Source organism: Chiloscyllium plagiosum, chromosome 12 (genome assembly GCF_004010195.1).
Source record: "Chiloscyllium plagiosum isolate BGI_BamShark_2017 chromosome 12, ASM401019v2, whole genome shotgun sequence".
Lineage (NCBI taxonomy): Eukaryota > Metazoa > Chordata > Chondrichthyes > Orectolobiformes > Hemiscylliidae > Chiloscyllium > Chiloscyllium plagiosum.
In genome coordinates, this window is record NC_057721.1 from 32,270,627 (window position 1) to 32,295,993 (window position 25,367).

Here is a 25,367-nt window from a genome sequence, read left to right on the forward strand (position 1 = left end):
CCAGGGTTTCTAAATAAACCCATTGGGCTATAACCTGGTGTCATGTAATTTTTGACCTTGCCCAACCCTGTTCAACACCAGCATCTCCACATTAAATAAACCAAGGCAACAAATCCAAGCAAATATCTTTGGAAAAGTGCAAGTATTCCTGAGTAATGAGAGTTTTTTTTTATTGTGAGCAATAAGTAATGTATTAAATGGTTAGAAATTGCTCCAAGAAGCTCTTTGAACCATCTCTTTGATCATTAACATTCTGGTTAATTTATTTTTAAATAATGGTATTCATGGGAGATCTAAGTTACAGACAGCACAATATTGTTTGTTTCTGGTCAGTTAATAGAATTCCTAGCATTCTGTGGTATCCAGCACAGTATTCCGATGTCAACATTTCTGTCTCAAGCCTCACAGTGTTCTAGCTAAGCACAAGGAACAAGATTTTATCTTCCACTTCGGTACCTGTTAGCCCTCAGGACTCAACATTGAGTTCAACAATTTCAGAGTGTGAACACTTTCCTCCATGTTTCTTACCCATCCCCATGTTGTGGGGGTTGCTCTCAGCACAGCCAATCTATTCTCAAACATTCACTGTTCCATTATCACCTATTCAGTACTAACCTCATCCCCAATTTATGTTCAGCAATTCCTTTGTCTGTTTCCCTTATTTTTTTCTCTCTCTCTTTGAAGCCATCTTTATCTATTCATCTCACTTCTCCTTTTCCCCACAACGCATCCCTATTGCCATCATCAGCAAAAATTCAGATTTTTCCCAGTATCATTTCTGATGAAGGGTCAGTGGACTTGGAATGTTATCCCTGCTTTTCTCTTCCCAGATACTGCATGACCTCCTGAGTTTCCCCAGCACTTTATTTTACAGTCTTCCATTTTGCTAAGGGGAGTAATACAGCCTGGATGTCTTTGTTACAGTGTCAGAGAGAGTTGAACACACAGCTTGCTGGAAGCAGAAAAGACCTCCTTTGAGGGGTCAATTTAACTCACTTGAAAAAAGCAAATGATCAGGATGTGTGCAGATCAATAGCAAGCAAAGAAGGGTCAAAAGCATATTGTCAGGGTGTCCAAAAAGTTCCATCATTCAAATTGGAACCTAGCAGACCTCCTAACATAACAAAATATTTAACCAGCATCCAGAGCTGAGGTTACTGAGTTTAAATGTTGCCAATGCAGAAAAATCAAGACATTAAAATTTGCTCAGCAATCAAAAGTGCAGGTTTATATAAACTTAACTTACAGCCAAATGTTTGAAATATATTAGAATAACAATTCAGAGAGAGAATAAACTTTCATATTCATTCATTAGAATTCATTTCATGGCAGATGAGGTTCAATGCAGAGAAGTGGGGGTCCAAATCTAGGGGGGGGGGGGGGAATGTAAGACAGGAGGGACATGGATGTATATTTGCGCAGATCATCAAAGGTAGCAGAATGGGGAGATAGAGCAGTTAATAAAGTCTATAGTGTTCTTGACTAATGTAGATTACAAGAGCAAGAACGTGATGTTGAACTTAAAAAAAGTACTTGTTAAACCTCATCTTGTGTAACGTGTACAGTTGTAAGTACCATATTAAAGGAAAGATGTGAGTGTGTCAGAGAGATGTAGGAGTGATTTACAAGATTGATTCAAGGATTGAGAAAATTCAGTTATGATGATGACTGAAGAATTGGGACTGTTCTTGCAGGAAAAAAGGCTGAGAGGGGATTTGATTTCAAAGAAGAAAAAACAATACAGCACAGGAACAGCCTCTTTGTCCCTCCAAGTCTGCACCAACACATTTTGCCTTTCCATATTAAAACTGTCTTCACTTATATGATCCATATCCCCATTCCAATTTTATTCATGTATTTGTCTAGGTGCTTCTTGAGTGCTGCTATTGTGTCTGCTTCCATTGCCTCCTCTGGCAGCACATTCCAGGCATTCAGAATGTAAAAAATGTGCCTCACACATCTCTCTTAAACTCCTACTGCCCCGCACATTGAACCTGTGTCCCCTAGTAATTGACCCCTCTATCCTCGGAAAACACCTCATACTTTCCACTTTATCCATGGACATTCACAATCTTATAAACTTCTATCAGGCTGCCCCTCAACCTCTTGCATTCCAGTGAAAACAAATGCAGTCTATCCAATCATTCTCCACAGCTAAAATCTCACAAATCAGGCAATATCCTGGTAATACTCTCTCCAAAGCATCCACATCCGAGTATGGAGACTGGAAATGTATGCAATATTCCAAGTGCATCCTTACTAAAATTCAATAAAGCTGCAGCATAACTTGTCTGTCCTTATACTCAATGGTTTTTCCAATGAAGGCAAGCATACCATAGGCCTTTTTTACTACGTTATCTACCTGCACTGCCACCTTCAATGATCTGTGGACCTGCACTCCCAATTCCCTCTGCCTATCAAGATTCTGCTATTCACTGTGAAATTTCCACTTGTATTTGACCTTCCAAAATGCATCACCTCACATTCGTCTGGATTAAATTATATCTGCTGATTTTCTACCCATGCCTCCAACTGATCATATCCTGTTGTATCCTTTGACAATCTTTTTCAATATCCACAACTCCTCCAATCTTTGTACCATCTGCAAATGTATTAATTAGACCAGTAACATTTCCTCCAATTCATTTATATAGATCACAAATAGCAGAGATACCAACACTGATCCTTGTGGGACATCACTCGTCACAACCCTCCATTCTGAAAAGCATTCTTCCATTACTAAACTCTGTCTCCTGTGACTAAGCCAGCTCTGTATCCATCTGGCCAGCTCACCCCTGATACCATGTGAATTCATTTTTGTACAAGTCTGCCATGAGGGACTTTGTCAAAGACGTTACTGAAGTCGAAGTAGACAACATCAACTGCTTTTCAGTCATCTCCTCAAAAATTGCAATCAGGTTAGTGAGCATGAACACCTCCCCCCCTCCCTCCCATGCACAAAACCTTACTGTTTATCAGTAATTAGTACACTCGCTTCTAAATGCTTACGGATATTGTCCCTTAGAGAAATTATTGGAAAAGATTCTACTATTAATGTGAGGCTCACAGGCCTGTAATTTCTTGGATTATCCCTGTTACCCTTTTTAAACAATGGAACAACATTAGCTATTCTCCAGTCCTCTGGGACCTCACCTGTGGCCAGAGGATACAAAGATGTCTGCCAATTTGTTATCTTGCCTCCCTCATGATTCTGGGATAGATCCCATGAGGACCCGAGGACTTCTCTATCTTCGTACTCTTTAAGATGCACAACACCTCTTTTTAATAGCACCTTGGCTTAGAAATTTGACATTTGCTTCCCTGAGATCATCCTGAATCAAATTCATTTAGGACCTCACCCACCTCTTCTGGCTCCACACATAGATTCCGTCTTTTGTCCTTGAGTGGACCAACCCTTTCTCTGGCTACTTCTTGCTTTTTATATATGTACAAAAAGCCTTGAGATTTTCCTTAATCTCCTTAGTTCTCCTTAATGTTCCCCTATGAAACTTCACTCACCTGGCTGGGCTCTTTTCCAAAAACTAGATTCAGTATAACCCCTTCCCTGGTTGGACTGATTATATATTGTGTCAAGAAACTGTCCTGAATGGTCCTTACAAATTGTGCTCCATCCAAGGTCCTGGCATGAAGTGAGTTTCAGTCAATACAGGGAAAGTTAAAATCACCCACCACAACAACTTTGCTGTTTTTATTTACATCTTTCTGAAATCTGACTACATACTCTCTGTTCTATCTCCCGCTGGCTGTAGGGAGGCCAAGAGTATACCCCAATTTGTAACAGGAAATTACCGCAAAAGGCTCTATGTATGTATGCAGCGATCCTTGCAGGTGAACAAAGCATCCAGGTCCTAAGTTCATCAATGACACAGCTACGAGAATATCCAAACATAACACAGCATTAGGAAGGTATTGTTTTTCTGCATGCATCAAGGAAGTAACCACATTTGAATCTGTTTTGCATAAAGGCAAATCAATTGAATTTGTTTAAAGATTTCTGTCCATTGCACAGTCCAGTTACTCAAATATTGAGTGATAAATATTAGTTTTAGGTTTTAGGTTCATATGTTTTCACTCCTATCTTTGGAAAAGATTTTTGGTAGAGATTATAACTAGCTAGTGGAGATGATTTAGCAAAGACCATTGACTAGTGCAACCCTAAAATTGTAGCACCACCTGACAAAGGTCTGTAGTTAAGCCTGAGAAATTATATACAAACTGGGCAAGTTAATGGTCACAATGGATACACTTTGCAGGCTATGTGCCCAGTGGAAACAGAAGATATAGCTTCAGCATCCATAAGTTGACTTCCTTGCTATCAAACTTAAAGATGTTCTCCAAACCAATTGGGTATATTTTGCGCCCAGATGCTAATAGCTACAGAAAAGATACTGAAAAATATTCCATCATACATAATTTTGGAAAGACATCACTGAAGAATTGCCTGATTCAATTAAAAGTGTCCACAAACATATGAGACCAGTTTGACTTCTTTTTGTCAGACATCTCCTGAGAGATCATTTTTTTAAAGAAGGCTGGACAACATACCAGAGTCTTTATGACCTGATATTCTTCAACAACTTCATTCCTGACATATTGGATAAAAAGGCTTGGTATGCTGAACAGTTATCAGCAGCATTGTTGTTAAGAACTGCACAAACATCAAGAACATATGCCATGTCAATGCAAAGAACCATTGACACTATATTAAGTCCTCATCCATCTTTGTCCAAAATTGCATCCATTCTCTTTCAAATCCATGGAAAATGACGACATTGCCATTGTTGACTACTTTACCAAGTCCACAATTATTCATCAATTGCAAAATATGTCAAGTACAACTGTCCCGCACGTTCAAAGCTCAACTTTTAGTTAAATTAGCATCCCTGAAACAATCGTTGTAGACTCTGATCTGAAATATATTGGTCATCCATTCAAGAAATATGTGAGAAATGGAGTATCGATCACACTCTTACCACTACTCCACAGGTCCAACTGAATGCATGATTCACACAGTCAAACATCTAATCCTTAAATGTAGACAGGCCAAGTGAGATTTGTTCATTGCAGTTTTCCATTTGAGAGCTACATCTTGAGTGCAATCTCTCTGTCACTGGTGGAGCTCATGTTTGGCAGACCAGTGTATACCAATTTATTGGCTCATACCCAAAGTTCTCTCTTTAACACTTTGGAGCTGTAAAGCTGCAAATGAAGACAACCAATAAGCATGATGAAAATATGGATACACAATTGTAAAAAGTACAAGTAAGGCAATAAGTATGCATTTGAGAATCCATAGAAATTACATGGCAAGCAGCTGAGGTGATAATCTACCGAGAACAGGCATTCTGTTAGGTCCATACACATAACAAAGCAGTGGTGAAATGGAACAAAGGACAAACTGAACTTGTTCCCGTTTCCCAGTGTCTGTTGCAAGGTGTCCAAGATAATGAACACAAACAGGAGTGATTGACAATGTCACTGAGAACTATGGCTAATCAATGGCATCTCCAGACAAACTCACTGTCACAAGATCTATATGTATTAGCAAATTACTGATACTTCATAGAGATATATAAGCTTACTTGCCATGGTAAATAGTTCACCTAACAAAGGCACTGGATGTTGTATGCATACCTTGGCTTTAAGGGAATTCACCTCTCATGACTTCATGTGCTTTGTGTATGCAATGTTAACAGTCACTCTGTCTGGCTGTTAGTCTACTATGGGTCTGCAAGCTGTACTCACACAAATCAGTTGTTTACTGCAATACTTGCTTCATAGCTTATAATGTGTTTTACTGTTTTAAATAAACTAGCCCACTAAGTTGATCAAGCCCTGATGACTGGTTGATTGTCAGACCATTATTATCAGATGGTGGTTCCCAGCTCCCAGATCTCTCCAGTTTGCAGCTGATCTCTAATTGTCCCAACCTCCTTGTTTCATCTACACCTCATCCATCTCCTCAATTCTGAATTACCTGTGATACCAGTCTTGCTATGGGAAGCCCAACTATAACATATGATAATATTGCTATATGGATTGAATGCTGTCATTTTGCAACTGAGCAACGGAAAACAGAGAACCAATTGAATGAAAACTCATAGGTCAACATTACCCCTCTGTCCCTCAGGAATGTAACCTGTGTGCATCTCTTCTCAAGGCAAGCTGCCCAAAATTTAACTGACTGAAGTGGGCAATTTGCCTTTGTAGACACAACTGGTACTACTGTTTGTTTATATTATTAGAATAAGGTCTGAGGCCCAAATGTGGGTCATTATCAGGCCTTCTGGTTATCGCACAGTTTTATGTGCATTGTCACTTATTGTCCTGAAAATAGGACAGAAGTAGATTCTATTCTTTTATGTAATTGTTAACATTTCAGTGGGTAACTGAATAAAATCTAGTGATGTCATTGATCATGGGTTCTAACTCCTGCAGATGTTTTTCTAACAGGCTGTGCATGCTCAAGGAACTCTGATGCAACTGTTTGCTAATTCATACAGTGTTTGAAAGTGCATGCACTGGTCTAAAATAGGGATTAAAAGTTGATTAAAATGTTCACCAATGATTTCGCATTTAATTTGTTCTCTGTTTTCTACTGCTCAAATCAAAATGACTGCATTCAGTCCATATAGCAATATTATCAGCTGTTATAGTTGGGCTTCTTGCAGCGAAACTGGTGTCACAGATAATTACTGCTGGATTTTGTCTGCATCAGTCATTCACCATTGAACACTCCGTGTTTTGCAAGCTCAATTCACAAAAAATATTACTTTGCCAAAAAACAGGATTTAACTTTATTCCTCACTTTAACAGCTTGGTAAGTTTCTGCCTCAAAGCACAATTCTGTTCTCTGGGTTGAGTTGCCTCAGATGGAGCTGTTGCCATGGTGATGGAGTGGTATCAGACCTTCATCAAGCTTGCTGCCAAAGGGGTGGCTGTGGTGGTGGGAGGGTGTGGGGAGGAGGGGGAGTGCGTATGGTGGAGGGGGGGGGGGAGGTGAATTTTTTAAAAAGCGTGAGGAGGGAAAGCAGTCAATTCACGCTCAGAGCATCGCTTCACATATCTCTTACAAGTGATGCCTCTGCTGTCAGATTAGTGGGAACTCAGCTGGGGCTTGGAATTGCAAAGCTGCGATTAGTGAAGACAGCTTTAGTGTTGCCACAGTGTTTGGGAGAGCTTTCTCTCTTAGTCCGACCCGTTCATCCTGTTCTGACAATGGTATCTCGGGGTCCTTTTTATCAGCGCCCACTACCCGTAATCCTTCTGAGATTTCTCTGCCTTCTTCCAACAGGACTGCCGGTTAGAAGCGTGAACTTCTCCAGGGAGTCGGACAACATCACCATCAGGCAGGGAGACACGGCTATCCTCAGGTAGGAACCACAAGTTAATTACGTGGAATGAAGTACAAACAGACTCATTGATATCCTGTTGCTGTTTCGAACGCTTTGAGGGAATTCATTTCTATGGTTTGATTTTAAAATGATAATCATAGGCTAAGGATCTGAGAGATTTCCAATAATCTCTAGTGTTATGCAGGTCAAATTTTTCTGTTCTGCAGCTTCTTTACAGCCTTGTTTTAAAATGCTGGTGTGAACAGTATCCTTTAATTAAAAAAAAATGCAAAGTGGATCTATGAGCATACACTCTCAGATATTCAAAGGGTTACATGTTTGCTTACTGACAGCCTTGAAACATACAATACACAGCACAAAACTGAGTGCTTCAGAGGAAACATTAGTAAATTGTTTTGATAATATGTTCTTAACAGAAATGATTTTGAACTTGCTCTTCCACGAAAACATTGAGATAATCAGAAGCATAAATAATGAGATAAAAGTAACTCTTTCTAATCCAAGTATTTTTCAAATAAAGGTTAATTCCTTGGTTCTTGCACTTCTTGGCAGCAATAGGTTTTGCATTTAACTGCTGAAGTAGCAGCTTCAAAAATACAGCTATTCTTGCAGCACGTCTCATTTAAAATGATAACTTATACACTGAGACTATTACAATGTCAACACATATTGCATGTGTGACACAGTCTGTGTGTTATGGCAGAGACAGAGAGGAGGAAGCAAATCATGAGGATTCTTTTTATTGAATTAGGTAACGAAGTGAATGATTTTAAGCATGATTTCCCTCGCCTAATAACAATCGAGCTAGTTTAAAAATGTGCATGTATAGTAATCATATTTGAGTGCAAATGTACCTTTATATACTTGTGCACCAAATGTCTATTTATTGGTTTATTCTCCTCAGCCCAGTCTACTATTAAAGATTGAACAAAATGCATTGTTGAAGTTATCATAAATCTAAAACAAGATACTGAGGGGGAGGATTGAATGTACTATCATGGCACTGTCTTGCCACTGAGCAGGTGTTGAGGGGGAGGAGAGAGTCTATACAAAGTTTCTATTAGGTAATTAACCCTTTCATCCCTTGTTCTTTAATATTTGGTTGGGCATTCTTCCTGTAATTACTTTGAATTTCATTTTTCCCCTTTTCTTGCTTGCTGATTTATTCTTCTCTGTTGTTCAAATTTGCATTGGTTACATTGGAGGATTCCTATAGATAATTTTATAGGATATTAGATTTAAGAGTTGAAGTTTCCAAACAGAATCAGGACATTTTAATAGCTGTGGCAATATGCTGCAAGCTCATTTATCTGATACTTGAGTGGCACTTAAAGCTCCAAGCACTCAGCGCATAGATCATGCCACATTTTCTCCCTTCCTTTCAATTCATAGTAAGTTGCAGGTTTTATACAGCTGTTGATACTGCTCCATTGCAATGTGCAAAGGCCCATCCTTTATATATAAGCCTGTTTTGAGTGTTAGCCATTCAGCTCTGTGGTGCATTGCAGTCACACCTCTCCATAGATGCACATGTCCAGGAGAAGTTCACAGTTTCTCATCAAACGTGAGAACTCTATTTGATGTGTTTTGTTCTGTCTTGAACTGAAGGACAGAGGGTCACCACTTCCATCTTAAAGTTATAGCTCAGAACGGACCATGGTGTAAACCTGTTTGTTTCTTCTATATTCATTCGTTGTATACAGTACGTGCATCATATATTTGTGTTTATGTTTATATTTGTATTCAGTCAGCATTCTTATAGCATAAAAACAATATTTTCAAAAACAGTTCTCTTGGCTAAAACAACAAAATGGGAGGCAGGAAATGATTGGAGCTTCTTTTGTGACTTATAGACAGCTAAACTTTAGTTGAGAAGGTTTTCTGTACAGACATGTGTCTACTGTATGGCAGCCTCTACATTTTATGTGTGCATTGTATTTAATATCGAAATAAAAATAGAAACTGGAAAAAAAATTATGTTTCAGAAAATTTAGTGCTTGCTGTGACTCAAGCATTCCCTGGCTGTTACACTGGGACCTAAATGAATTTTAGAACAAGCTGTTATTGACTCTGCTGGAAAGTTCTATGTGAAGTGAAAGTGCAGCTTTAATCACAACTTTGAAAAGATTGGATGTTGCTTCAGAAAACCAAGCTGCATTTTGAAAGAACAGGTGAGCCTTCTCCACACCTCCCCACCTCAATCACTCAGTATTTTGTGACACAAAGGCATATCAGCCATATCTTAGGTTTGATGCTTGGCCATGGTAAATTAACTTAGCTGTGGTTAGCTGATTCAGCCAGAGAGAGTGCAGTGAGACTATAACCAGCCTCTTCATTGGATTGTTTGTGGAGCTGGGAAGGCAATCACCTTGAATATCTGATTCTGTTCATTATCATTAATTGCTATTGTACAGAACGGATGCAGAGTCAGAAGAGGGCTTGGCTAGATAACTTCATTTGGAAACAGCCTACCATTGGTAATCAGCTGTGTTCTTCCATAATCAACAAACACTCACTGTGCAGAGTGGCTGAAAAGCTAGCTAATCTAAACCACATGTACATCAACTTGAATTGCAGCCTTCAAGGGTAAAGCAAAGAATGGCAGTGTAATATTTAAGATTATATTATGTGGCCTCCATTCAGAAGAGGTGACAGGTTCTTAAAGCTAGGCTACTATTCATTTGAAAATCTCAGATGTTGGTAATCAGCTATAAAATAAGCACATCGCCAAAGACATACATAGTTGTGATTTCTCTTCAGCTTTCTTCATTTGAAATTTGAAAATACATCATTCGATATGATACTAGGCTCTGCATGTCCCAATGTCACTCTTAATCACACTGATAGAAAATGCACCGTAGTTGCACTCTAGCGAGGATTTCTGTACTCCTGTGACCACTGCTGGCTGCCTGTAATAATCTGTGGCAGATGGAGGCCATTGATCTATTTAGTCTAGCTACTGGTGATGCTGAGAGTCTGGTAAAGTTAACAAGAAAATGTTTACTTGATCTAGCACAAGTTACAGTTCACACACGTTCATATCTCTCTCTTCACAGTCTCTGTCTCTCTATGTGAGACTGTCCATGTGACTGTATATTTGACATCATCACAATGGGTGGTGCTGATCACACTTGACCAGATGTTAACCCTTTCAGGCCCTTATACAACATGTACTACTTGAACTCTTTTTGGACAAGTGGTGTGAAAATGGTGAAGTGGTGGCAGCAATTGATTGCTGTAGGTTGCTTGCTGTCTGCATGCTTTCCTGGCAGTTTCCTTCTGTGCAAAAGCAAACAGGAACTAGGTGAAAATCGATCTAGGCACTCACACCCGACAAATTGGTCATGAGGGATAGATAAGCATGAAAGAAAAATGTAGGTATCATCTGGTTAAATTTAAGAAACCTATGAATAATGGTTCAAATAAACATGATCCTAATCTGGCCGCAAGTATGTGAGGATTGTTGTCAGTTTGATGCCTCCAGCAGAGAGACACTGTCTGTCAGCTTGCTTGTGCATAAAAGGCAGTGACAACTCAGTGACTCAGCAAAATTTTGCTTGGTCAAGCAAAGCTCTCAGATCAAAAATCGAAGGCCATTAGGCAGTTTAACATGAACTGAACTGTTATACATGTGATTTTCTTGTCCTGAAATTAGTAAAACTGGTTTATGACAGTTAGTCCATTGATTATAACGTTGATGCATGATGGCCAATATAAGGCTCAGTGGTTAGCACTGCTGTCTCGCAGCGCCAGGGACCCGGGTTCGAATCCAGCCTCTGGCGACTATCTGTGTGGAGTTTGCACATTCTCCCCGTGTCTGCGTGGGTTTCCTCCAGGTGCTCCGGTTTCCTCCCACAATCCAAAGATGTGCAGGTCAGGTGAATTGGCCATGCTAAATTGGCCATAGTGATAGGTGCATTAGTAGGGGAATGGGTCGTGGGTGGGTACTGTTTGGAGGGTAGGTGTGGACTTGTTGGGCCGAAGGGAATCTAATCTAATACTAAAATCCATTAAAGTATTAAGTGTATATTTTTATATTGAATATTAATATTATATGCTAACCTTGGATTTATTTGCCAAATTTTACACATTTAATAAAATAGTAAACCCTCATTTAAGTAGATTAAGAAATCAAGTAAAAGATTTACTTTGCAAAAAAATGAAATAAAAACTATAGTCTGGACCCAAGGGTATTAAGGTGAAGGTGGGCTGTGTTGCTAAATGCCATGACAACCCCTCCCTCATTCAACTGTGAAAATGTAACTTTTTGAAACTATTTCCACTCAGTAAATTTCAATGAAAGGAGGAAGTAGTAAACAGAAATGAAAACATAATTGTCCTGTTTTAAGTTAACAATTAAGTAACAAATTTTACCCAAAGGTGAAATATGGAGCATAGATTGAATCAGATCCTTCCCCCCAGCCCCATAGTCCTGTGCCTGTTGTAATATCTCTCAATTTTACTCCTGACTGGTTCTAAAATGGCTGCAGGGTTGCCTGGCATCCTTTGGTATTTCATCTAAACCCTGACCGAACATGGACAGGGATCAGATGTTAAATCAAGTCTTGGCCTCTCTTGAATTGTGAGAAAAGTGATCACAATCAGAAACTCTGACCAGTTTATCTGTCCTAATCTTGGGTCAGTATTACTAACTATGTATATCACAACTGCCATTACAGCTTAGGTTGGTTAAGTCAGCATAAATTGAGGTCTTTTGAACATTGTCCTCATGAATGAAAAATCATAAGGGGAGTTGAGTGACAGCAGAGCTGGAATGCAGGTATTACCGAATAGTGCATAACTGCTTATAAAACATTTCAATTTGGTTAAAAATCACACAACACCAGGCTATAGTCCAACAGGTTTATTTGGAAGCGCTAGCTTTCAGAGTGCTGCTCCTTGTCAACCACCTGATGAAGGAGCAGTGCTCCGAAAGCTAGTGCATCCAAATAAACCTGTTGGACTATAGCCTGATGTTGTGTGATTTTTAACTTTTACACCCCAGTCCAACAACGGCATCTCCAAATCATTTCAGTTTGCTGTATTTAATTTTTTGATAGCCTCTTAATATTTGTTTGGGAATTTTGCAAGTATATGCTAACAATGTAGTTGCAGTACCATGTTGCTCATAGAATTTGCAAGTATATGCAGTACTCTCTGTTCACCAAGATGCTGCAGTGAAGTGCTATGTTGTCATATATTCTGATGATCAATGCAAATGTCTGCTATGAGCATTGACAGTAGAGAATGCTGGGCTTCAGTTCATACTAGTAAAAGGAGCACTGCCCACAGAAAACAGCAACAAAAAGTGTGCATTTATGTAACGCATTTAACAGAATAAAAACAATAAAAATGTGACACTTCACATCACCGTTAACATTTCCCACAATAAAACAGTCCATGCTTTTGTCTTCCAAATTGTGTCCTGAACATGCTACTACAGTTTCCGTAGAAGATGGTGGTAGAGTAGGACTCCTGAGCGAGAGCTCACCTACTCTGTCCATTTATTTTCTTTTGTCTCTTTCTTTGTGTTTCTTTCACTTTTTCTTTTTACCCCCCATCTTTGGGCAGCACAGGCTATGGTCTGGGATGAAAGCCAGTGCAGACTCTGGCCCCAGCTTGGACTCGGACGTGCAGTCTTGAATTGAAACCCGCCACAGTCTGAGATGGAAGGACTGTTCTTCTGAACTCTTATTTCTCTATTTTTTTAATTATTGCTGGACATCTTATTTCTTTATTTTTCCATTTTTTCCCTTAAGAATCTGTACCTAGGTATCTCCGTACCTAAAATGACACCATAAGTGATGCCTTGTGAATTTTTCACTGTACTCATGTGAGTACATGTGACAATAAAGCTAATTGCACAGCCAGGCCTCGGACTAGTAACACAGCAAAGCAACCACAACAGGCTGAAAAACATGAAAGTCTGCATATGCATTCCTGTACCACATTGATGGAATGCAGATGTTGAATAAATCAGTGTAACTAATCTTTGTGAATTTTTCTATTAACTTTTATCCACACAGGACATTATAGTGTATAATAGAGTGATATTATCTTTGCATATTTGTAGCTGTGAGTTTCTGAGATAATATCATGAATTGATCATTGTTTGGAATTATAATTTAACACTGTTGAACTTGAGGTTATTTGACATTATATGTCATTTGTATCACTGCTGCAATGATCACTGTTTATTCCCCTCAAAAAGGTTAAAATATGGGAAATGTAATCAAGGTTTAAATGCACTTTTTGCCATATTGTCATTCAAGGTAAATTGCCAGATTTGAAATCAATAAAATATAAAAATTACAGCTGATTCGATTGCCTTGCTGATGGAAACAACAGTTCATCACAATTGTTGACAGTTTTTTTCCTCACAATTCATACTCCTAATATTTGCTGCTCTGTTTTGACTCCTGTGCTTGACTATCTCTTTACTTTCTTAAAAATGTGTTGCTGGAAAAGCGCAGCAGGTCAGGCAGCATCAAAGGAGCAGGAGAATAAGCCCTTCTTCGGGCTTATGCCCGAAACGTTGATTCTCCTGCTCCTTTGATGCTGCCTGACCTGCTGCGCTTTTCCAGCAACACATTTTTAAGCTCTGATCTCCAGCATCTGCAGTCCTCACTTTCTCCTATCTCTTTACTTTCTGACTTGATGGTCAGAATTGGCTGCCTCATTCAGGATTTGAGAGAAAAGAAGACTCAGATGCTTCAATCCAAAGTAGACAAGCAGGAGATTGGAAGAACACAACAAGTCAAGCAGCATCAGAAGGTGGAAAAGTCGATGTTTTGGGTATAGCCCCTCTTCAAGAATGGGGTTGGGGGTAGTGTGGGGAGAAGGTTCTGGGTGTGGGGAGAAGGTTCTGGGTGGGAATGGGGGGAAGTGGTGAGGTATCTATAGGTGAATACATGTGATGGGTACTAACCTGGTCATACCCACCAACTGTATTCATTTATCACTACCTCATCACTCCACTCCTCTCCCCACCCATAACCCCCTCCTCTCTTTATCTGCTGATCACCCTACTCCCAACCCCATTCCTGAAGAAATGTTATACACAAACATCGACTTCTCCATCTCCTGATGCTGCCTGGTTTGTTGTGCTTTTCCAGCCTCCTGCTTGTGTACTCATTCAGGGTTTGTACTGATGTGATGATACTATGGTTTTAAACCTTTTTTGAACTTCTTTTTGTGAAGAAAGGTTGAGACTGAGGTGCAGAGCAATCTGCTCAAAGCCAATAAAGTAAATGGCTTGTGAGGCTTTTTTTTTCAGTTGGAACAATAGAAGCAGCCTGAAAGAGTGGAGTCAATCTCTGACAGAACCAAGATTTTTAGTTTTAGCTTTCTGCAGCTGCTAGGGTCTTAAACCTGGATGCAGAAGCTCTTATTCCTCTCTCTGTTACAGTTAAAGATTGGGATTCTCTTCCTGTTTCTAAAATTACATGTGAGAAAATCTATTTTATTGATTTTGCCTTTGCCAAAGGTGTGTTTATGGGATGTTACTGTCTTGGAACAGTTAATTCCTAGTGGTTAATATATAATTTTGTTATGTCTTTTGAGTTACAGTTAATACATTTTTCCACTTGTTTTTACTTTGTCTGTATTTTAAGGATAGTGTAAAACAAAAGCATGTTTTGCTTAAATTAAATAGTATGACTAATTGAATTGCATCCTGAATCCAATGCCTTCCACTTACCTTTAAAATAAGAAAAAAAAAAGTGTTCTGGCTAACTTCTTAACAAGGAGGTTTGGCCTGGTCTATAACACTAAGTAGAGCAATGTGAAATTAATCTCATTAATATATAATTCAACAACCATTTGACTTTGCTTGTTGCTATTCTATGTCATTTGGATATTTAGTATCAAATCTTCCAAGACATGTTCAGCTTCACTGTTGAATAACTGAATACTGTGGATAGAATAAATGTACCATTCACTTTTTCTCCCCTTCCTCTGTGTGGCACTTTGTTATTTGTCTGTATTTAGTTTAATTTTCCATTGCTCTCCTGACCTGCAAATCTTGATCAACTCATCCTATAATTTAGGAGTAAGCAAATTATTGTCGATCCTGGTAATGTATCTTTTGCCAATTTGTCCACTTTCCATTGAGATTCTCAATCCATTTTCTTAATTCAGTTGAGACACAGCAGTGCTGTAAGAATTTTGTCCTAATATACCACAGTCAATATTTCCCACACATTTTTGTATTTGTTGTGTCTTACTCATCAGCTAGTTTCGTATATACTTCCAAAGTTTACCCTGAATCCTCTTGGCTTTGTGTTTAAAGAATAGTGTTTTCTTGTCTCATTTGAGGTTCCATTAATCCCAATTCATTTGTCATTTCCTCAAATAAATCAAGGAATTTGGATTGGCGGAGTCGTTTTTGTATGCAAGTCGATTGCTGTTTACAGAATTGATATTGTTCAGTTATTCCTCTAGCTTCATCCTGATAATTTTATAAATTATTTTCCTGTACATGGAATATGATGCCTGTGTTTTTCCACCCTTTTGAATTTGGGTAACATATTAGTTCCATTCTTGTTCTACTTCCCCTTGGATCAATGATTTAAAGTTGAATATTTTAATTTTCTATGTTTGGTTCTGCTAATTTAGTAACTGCTCCCTGTACATTTAATAGTTTGGATTTTGGGTGAAATGAGAACATTAAGAAAATCCACCAAAGTTTTGGAAGGGATCTTGCTCTGAGATGTGAACATGTGTTAAAAATGTGTGAAGTTCTCAGCTGTTTAAAAGTCTGTGTCTAAACTGTTTGGATTTAGAATGAGAGTTATCTCTACAATGCACTGGAATAAATCAAATGTTGCAGCAACCTGATGCACATTTAAAAATGGTACCCTCTGAATGACAGTTACTTTTTCATTATTTATCCCTGATGTTTTATGTGTTTTGAAACCAATTTATCTGTCCAGATCCTGCCTAGCATTGATTTTAATTTGAGAGAGCATGTTGATCATGCCTTTCTTTATAAAAGTTGGTGGAATTAGTCATCCAGAATAATTTGATATTTATGTTCATCCACAGATTCAAACCTTAATGCATTTTCTTTGATTTTTCACCTCTCCTGTCACCACAGTCTCATTACCTTATGGTACTGCGTCATGTTTTTATGTTAATACTTAGCCTCATCTGCTGTACTTTTACCCAAGTCATACCTCTTAGATTACAGTTTGATGTGAAGACATAGAATGTACAAAATGGAAACAGACTATTCAATCCAACTGACCTAATTCCATTTGCCACAATTTGGCCCAAATCCCCCTAAACCTTTCCTATTCGTATATCCACCCAGATGCCTTTTAAATGTTGTAATTGTATCCACCACCTCAACTTCCTCTGGCAGCTCGTTCCATACATGCGCTGTCCTCTGCATGAAAAAGTTACCCCTCAGGTCCTTTTTAAAATCTTTCCCCTTTTTTCTTAAACCTATACCTAAATTCTTGTACTCATTCTCAATGGATCGCTTCTCTTCGTTTTACTGTATATTTCCTAGTTCAACAAATTTAACTTTTGTTTCCTGATTAATTTTGTACAGCATTTGTTTAATTTTAATTTGCTGGTATGAAGATATGCCAGCATATCTTCTACATTTGTACCACTTCGCGTTTAAATGTAGTCCACTTAAAACAACTGAAGCTTATTCGAGAGATTTCTTCAATGTATTTGGTGTAGCTGCTCCCTATTTCCTTGTATTTAACCATTTTAAAAAAATATGTGTTGGCTCCTGGTCATAGATATTTCTGATTGCCAGACTGTGTCAATTGTTCTAATTCTGTAATTGTTGTCTCCACTGGCAACATCTTGTGTACCTTTTCTTGGTCATTAAATATGAATACTACAACAAGATGAGTATTGTCTGTCGAGACTTCTTTACACATTGGATCACAAACATTATCTATCAACTCTGATTCAAAGTAACCTGAATTTACCCTGTATTAATTCTTCATTCAAAGCCATGCATGTATTCTGACATACTTCTGAATCACATCACAAAAGAAATTGTATTCTCTATGATGGCATGATGGTCTATAACCTACCTCTACGATTATAATGATAATGTATATAATTTTATCGTTAAAACTTAAAAAGCTGGAAATACTTAGCAGGTCTGGTAACATGGGGTCATAGTGTGACACAGCACAGAAACAGATTGTTCAGTCCAACCAGTCCATGCCAAACATAACCCCAAACTAAACTAGTCCCACCTGCCTGCTCCTGGCCTATATCCCTCCAAATCTTTCCTCTTCGTGTACTTATCCAAGTGTCTTCTCTGGAAAGAGAAGCAGTATAAATGTCAGAATGTTATTGTAGAGCCAGTGTTTCATCAGGCCACTGGAGATTGAGCAAAAGCCCCGTGTTGCTTATTCCAGTGAATTTCCACCAAATTTAATGCCAGTCAGCATTCAAAAGACCTTAAGCTAGGTTTCACCCAGTTAGAGTTGCCAGCCCATCAGAAGCCATGGCTACGGCTGGGACAACATCCAGGATTGCAGAGGAAGGTAAGTGATTTATGGGAAGAGGGTTTATTTCTGGTGCCAGTAATCACAGGGGGAAAGGGCAAGGGAGTTGAAGAAAGAACAGAGGCTGACAGGGAAGGGTGGGAGGGGAAATAACAAAACATGACACGGTAGAATACTCAAATTATTAAATGTTAATAAATAGAATTAAATGCAATGAAAGGCAAAAAGGGACAACAGTTGGGCAAGTAAATAAATAAATGATGGATTCAGTGTGATTTAAATAGCGACATCAAAATCCTTACCAGTACCTGGTATTTTAAAACAATTGGAACAGAGTTAATAATATGAAATCATTCAACTCAGTGTTGAGTTGAGAACATTGTAAAACTGTCAAATCAAAAGGTATTCTTTGAATTTCATGTGGACATTGTAGAGGACAAAGCCAGACAGGGTGTGGGAGTTGTGGCAAAAAATTGAAACGGTAAGTGGCGAGAAGCTTAGGATCATACTTGGGCTCTGAACAGAAGTGTTCAGCAGCACAGTCAACCAATTTGTGATTGGTGTCCCCAGTGTAGTAGAGACTGCTTCATGAGCAGTGAATAAAATATATTTTCCTGTTTCAGTTGGAAAGGCTGTTTAAGCCTTATGAAAGAAGGATGTAAAAGAGCAGATGTTGTATCTCGTGGACTTGCACAGAAAGGTGTTAAATGATGGAAGTGGTGTATTGGGAAATGAATATGGATCAGAGTAAAGTGGAAGGAATGCTCATTTTAGAATGTTGAAGGGCAGGGAAAATTGTGTTTGGTGTTAGAATCAGATTGAGTTGTCGGAAGTGGCTGAAGATGCTCTGTTAAATGTGGAGGTTGGTTGTTAGATGATAAGGGCAAACTTCTCAGAAGGAGATGAAGGACTGACAACAGACATGCAGACATGGACTTAGTAAAAGGCCTTTTTTAAACAAGATAGAGAGCAAAGAGAGAAGGATGGGGAAACCACTGATATGGAAGATGTTAGTGTCAAAACTCAGGTGACTGTCTGTGTGGAGTTTGCACATTCTCCCCGTGTCTGCGTGGGTTTCCTCTGCGTGCTCCGGTTTCCTCCCACAGTCCAAAAATCTGCGGGTTAGGTGAATTGGCCATGCTAAATTGCCCGTAATGTTAGGTGAAGGGGTAAATGTAGGGGAATAGGTCTGGGTGGGTTGCGCTTCGGCGGATCGGTGTGGACTTGTTGGGCCGAAGGGCCTGTTTCTACACTGTAAGTAATCTAATCTAATCTAATTTGTCGTGTCTGCAAGTCTGTTTTGTGCCTGCCGTCTTCCTTTGTCTCATAAAATCATACAGTATGGTAGAGGCCCTTTGAGTTGGAACTGACAAACACTGCTCTAAATCTCCATCAGACTCACTTTCCAACACTTGGCCCATAACCTTGAATGTTACAATATTTCAAGTGCCCCACGTACTTTTTAAAGGTTTTGAAGTTTCCCACCTCAACCATCCTGCCAGACAGTGCATTCCACATTTGCACCATGCTCTGAGTGAGAAGGTTTGGCCTCAAATCCCCTCTAAATCTCCTGCCAATCACTTCAAACTTATGCCCCCCTGTTATTGATCTTTCACCTTCTGGGATCAACTGCTTCCTACTCACCCTGTCCGTGCTTCTCATAATCTTAATACACCTCTTTCAGGTCCCTTTTCAGGCATCTCTCGGCTAAAGAAAACAACCTGAGCTAATGCAACCTCTCTTCTTAGCTAAACTGCTAAATCCTAGACAATATCCCAGTGAATCTTCTGTGCACCCTCATCAGTGTAATTACATCTTTCTTGTACACCAGAGACCACAACTGCACAAAGTGCTGCAGCCTAATCAAAGATTTTGTACAACTCCTAGAAGAAAGTGAGGACTGCAGATGCTGGAGATCAGAGCTGAAAATGTGTTGCTGGAAAAGCGCAGCAGGTCAGGCAGCATCCAAGGAGCAGGAGAATCGACATTTCCGGCATGAACCCTTTTTCAGGAGCCTGAAGAATGGCTCATGCCCGAAACGTCGATTCTCCTGCTCCTTGGATGCTGCCTGACCTGCTGCGCTTTTCCAGCAATGCATTTTCAGTTTTGTACAACTCCAACATGCACTTCCTGCTCTTTAAATCTGAGCCACAACTGATAAAGACAAGTGTCCCATATGCTTTTTTTACTATAAAGCTGTCCTGCTGCTTTGAGGGATCTGTGGACAAGCACCTCAATATCCCTCTGTTTCTCTGAGCTTCCTGGTGTCCTGCCTTTCATTGAGTACTCACCCGTATTGTTACTTTATCCAAAGTGTATCACTTCACAGCAGCCTAGCATGTAACTCATCCAGGCCTGGGTATTTGTTCATTTTTAAGCTGACAAATATCTTTAATATCCCTTGCAAAAACAAAAATTGCTGAAGAAATTCAGGGATCCTGCAACCGTCAGGACTTAGTATCAAGTTCAATAATTTTAGGGTTTCAACGCTTTCTTCTACGTCTTTTACCCCACCCCACAAGCCAGGTCCTGTTACATGGGCTGTTTTCAGCACAATTAACACATTTTCACCGTCTTATGAATCCCATTAGCTGCATTTCTGTCTCCCTTGCTTACCATTATCCATATCTTTGCCTAACTGTCATTCTGTCCCACTGGACTCCATCTCAACCTATCAGTTACTCCTTTAACCCCCTACCCCTGTCTTCAGCATATGTACAACCCTTTCCTAACCACTTCTAGTCCTGAGAAAGGGTCGCTGGACTTGAAACATTAACTCTACTTTCTCTCCACAGATACTGCCAGACCTTCTGAGTTTCTCCATCGATTTCCGCTTTTGTTTCAAATTTCTAGCATCAAAAGTCTTTGTTTTATATTACTCCAATATCTCCTCACCCTCTATGTCAATCTGCTCAAGAAACTTGTGGATTATGTATCTCTTCCCAGATTGCATATCTCCACCGTCCTTCCCCAAAGAGAATACAGCTGTGTGGTACTCATTTCATGCCCTATCAGTTTCCTCCAACTCCATGCACAGAATGCTCTTTGATTCCTAATGGGCCTGATTCTCTCCTTAGTTATCCTCTTGCCATTAATATAGTGAAAAAATATCTTAGGATTCTCCCTAGTCTTATCTGCCAGTGCTTTTTCATGCTCCCAATTTGGTATCCTAATTGTTTTCTTAAGTTCACCTCTTTCTATACTCTACTTGTGCCTCCAAAGATTTTCTCCTTTTGTACTTTTTGAAAACCTTTGTTTTCCTTTTTATCCAGGCTTGAATATTCTTAAACATCTCAGGTTCTCTGGGCTGTTGCTCTTAAATTTCATCTGAAAGGAACCATGCTGGGCCTGTAAAATGGTAAAGGTAAAGTTGCTGTAGTCCTGATGGTCTATGGGCTGCATTCTCGTTAAAAAGAGAGAACTGATGGTGTTTCAAGCTAAAGGTTGACTTAACTCAAGCAAAGGGAGAGGTTGAAAGGGAGAAATCTTCACGGTAACCTCAGCTCATGTGGGAAATGAACCCACTCTGCTGTTATCACTCTGCATCGCAAACCAGCTGGCCAGCCAACTGAGCTAATGCTCTGTACCCCACCTTAGTGCCAAACTCATTTAAATTCTTCCCAACAGCATTAGCAAACCCACAAAGATGTTGATCCCATTCTGGTTTAGGTGTGATTGCCTCACTTGTACAGGTCCCAGCTTTCCCAGAAATGGTCCCAGTGATGCAAGAAACTAAGACTCTCCCTCCTATACCAACTCTTGAGCAATACATTCATCAGTCATATTCTCCTGTCACTGAATTTGCTAGCACATGGACCATGAGTAATCCAGAGATTGCCACCTTTCAGGTCCTGCTCTTTAGTCTACCAAGTAGCTCCCTAAATAATTGATGCAAGGCGTTCATTCTACCTGTATCATTGGTACCAATGTATACAGCAACCTTTGATTTGTCAACTTCCCGCTTCACCATGCCCTGCAGCTACTCAGTGACATCCCCCCTGATCCTGGCACCTGCAATGCAACACACCATCGAGTAGTCACATCTGCAGCTGCAGAAATATCTGTCTGTTTCCTGAACTAATGAGTTATTCTCGCTTACACTTTTTTCTTCCTCCCATCCTGTACAGTCAGGCCACTGGAGGTTGCAGAAGCTTGGCTCTGTCTGTACTCCCTTGAGGGCAAATTCATGCCAAATTAATTTTTGAGCAAGACCTAGGGAACTGCTGCACCACCTGCTTGACTCTTTTTGACTGCTTGATGGTTACCCATTCTCTTCTTTCCTCCAGTCCCTTGAGCTACAGTATGAACAGCTCTCTCAACAGGCAATCAGTGTAACTCTCAGCCAGTGAAAATGCCAGTGTCTCCAGCTCCAAAACATGCAGCTCATGTTTCTGCTGTTGGGAGCACTAGTATTTCATATGTATGGAAGTTTAATCACTTGCCTCCCACACTTAACAAACTGTCAGATTCCATTCTCTCCAGGTTGCACCTCACAGTTTAATTATTTTCTATTTCTGCCTCAATATTCTTCATATTTTTGTCCCTAATTTATTTAAGTTTTTTCCATGCGTGCTCTAGGAGGTCTTTCTTATCCTGATTAAATTTGTAGTTACTTACAAATTCACATTATACTGACAGTGGTGTCAGTGCACTCATGGTACTGGTAGGATCCCTGACTTTGCAGATGTGACAGGGCACACAATTCACTTGGCTGACCTTGCAAAACTTGAATGTGAAATTACTGACTCTTACTTGCTAATATTTCAAATTGTTTAATCTTAAAGATATTCCCTTTCCCTTAACTTTTGTGTCCTTCCCTTATTCTCTGACTTTCACTTCACCCTTGTGCTTCTCAGTTAGTCTCTGAATAATCTCCCAGTGTTTAGACCTTGTTTTGTTCCAGCCCCTACTGATCTGTGAAAATAGTTAGGAAATCAAGACAGCAAGAAAAAAAAACTTCTCTCCCTTGCTTCAGCAAACTCTCACACTTAGCAAACGACGACATTCTACGCTCTGCGGGTTCCACTCCATTCTGATTGCGCAGATGCCTTTTTTTTAATACTCTGCCTCACCAGTTTCAAGAACTGGTTTAATCCAGATGAAAAGGGGCTAGCAGTTGACTGTCTTGCAAATTCACACTGTTCTGACAGCTGCTTGTTTACCTCCTTTTGCTAACACCTCTTTTCTTGAAAATCTGCTATTAAAACTTGGACCATTTCTCTTTGTCATCTGTCTTTCAAGTTTCAGCTTTGATATATGTATGGTTTTTATAAGAACTCTGAATTATTTCTCCCATATTTAATTTTCTCCTGTACCGGTTATGACCCAACAGCCTCTGCCTGTCTTCTTTATTATTTCCTATTTCATTTCTCAATCTGTACATTATAGTTTCTGCAACTTACTTTGAAAAAAAACATTTAATTTTAAAATCTGCAAGATGTTTCTGATAAACTAATAAAGTGTTTTATAAATGTAATAATTTGTTTTGGTATTTGAGATTCTCCTTGGGATTACAAATCTGAACCATTAGTTTGAAAAGGAAGGATCAGCAGATTTCTGTTTGTGTTGTTCCTGGACCTGTAATTTGAAGTCGTATTGTTTAAAATAATCCTTTGCATCTCTTGATTTACTTCTTTTCTTTTAATTGCATTTAATTTTGGCAACTTGCAACTTACATAACATCCAAGATTTATCATTTCTTCATAAATGCTTAAATTGAATTGTAAAGATGAGTCTCATCTGTCATTCAAAGGATTCTGTTTGCCTCAGCAGAGCACCATGAAATGTTTGAAAATGTGCTCTCATGAAGAGTTACACGACTCAAAACATTAACTCTGCTTTCTTCCCACAGATGCTGCTGGACCTGCTGAATTTCTTTAGTAATTTCTGTTTTTTCTTGAAAATTTTACATTTCTCTGACCCATTTCGCTTAAGATGGTAGGTGCCCACCAGTCTGCCTCTGGATCCATTGAGGGCCTTGAATTGTAAATTACTGCCCTGTGAAAGCCCTCAGTCTGCCTCAAATGCTATAAACACTCAACAATGGCAGGCAGGTGACATAGGACAGGCATTTTCTGACAACTTTGTTGAAATGGCAGAATCACCACTGTTCTTCATTTTGAGGAATGCTCTGTGCATCTCTCCCAAGATATAAAACCCTTTGTTTTTCCCACTTGGTCTCCAAAACTTGCCTACTGTCCTATGACTCCCCAACACAACCCTCCCCCAATCACCACTGCTCCGCCCCAGACCTGATCCCTGTCTGCACGAAAAGCTCGTGTTTTACTGGAGTTTGGACCCCAAAGAAGATCCTCTTGCAGTCCCTGCAGTCTCCACTCTCAACATCTGACACTCCTGATACTGTAGGAGCTGCTGACCAATATCAAAGCTGTGGATTACAGTAAAACGACATGTGCACGCCTGATCCTCAGCTTGATTATGCCATTCATCCATGCTATCACTGTGGTACAGTTTTTAAAAAGTCTATGGGTTTTGAAACTCAGCTTTCTTCTTGGAGGTGGCAGGTAAGAGTGAACAAACAAATAGAGCCAAGTCCCCCAGCAGTGAAATCTAAGCCCATGATTCTTAGGTTCAAGACTGAGGCATGTCAAACCAGATAGGTATGCAACACATAAATAGGCCATTCAACCGAACCAGACCAGGTCACAGGTTATATATGTGGATGAGTAATAGGCTTCAGAAGTTCCAGGATTATGTTGTTGCATGCATGACAGGACTGTCAATCAGTACACAGGTAGATTAGTACTGTGATAGGATTTCATCCTCCCTCATCTAGATGTAACACATCCACTTTCACTTTGCTGTATTGTTGCTTTTGACAGTTTGACCATTTGCAGCCTATAAAACAGTCTAAACCTGATAAAACTTCTTCAGTGGTGGTAGCATCAATCAATCAAGAGATAAATAAAGTAATATTCTTTCATCCTTCCTGTCTATTGGCTGATAGTCATTCGAGGATGTATTTCAAGATAAATACTTTGGAAATAAAATGATCCTAGCTAATTTTGTGGCAGTAAATATGGAACTATAATGAAGAGACTAAGATCATAAAATAATATTATGTGAATATTCATAAAATGTTACAATATATAGTAGACAAATGAATTCCATATTCTGTATAAAACATTCACTGTATTATTTACAGATGTTTAGTTTTAAACACCATAAGATTGATTACGAGTTTGACGGAAACTGTCATGGTAATGTAGGAACAGTGGTAATGTCATGGGACTAATAATCTGGAACGAGGAGAAAGTGAGGACTGCAGATGCTGGAGATCAGAGCTGAAAATGTGTTGCTGGTAAAGTGCAGCAGGTCAGGCAGCATCCAAGGAGCAGGAGAATCGACGTTTCGGGCATGAGCCCTTCTTCAGGAATGAGGAAAGTGTACCCAGCAGGCTAAGATAAAAGGTAGGGAGGAGGGACTTGGGGGAGGGGCGTTGGAAATGCGATAGGTGGAAGGAGGTTAAGGTGAGGGTGATAGGCCAGAG

The 25,367-nt window shown here is 39.5% G+C and overlaps 1 protein-coding gene across 3 annotated transcripts in view; it reads left to right on the top strand.

Annotated features, from left to right (window-relative positions):
- The first annotated feature begins 7,051 nt into the window (after positions 1–7,051).
- The window catches only part of LOC122555092 (limbic system-associated membrane protein-like), an 841,008-nt gene continuing 822,692 nt past the window's right edge, over positions 7,052–25,367 (top strand). For all 3 annotated transcript variants that reach the window (XM_043700768.1, XM_043700769.1, XM_043700770.1), the window contains exon 1: positions 7,052–7,394. In XM_043700768.1, the coding sequence (XP_043556703.1) occupies positions 7,240–7,394 (155 nt within the window). In that variant the 5' untranslated portion in view covers positions 7,052–7,239. The remainder of the gene's footprint in view (positions 7,395–25,367) is intronic.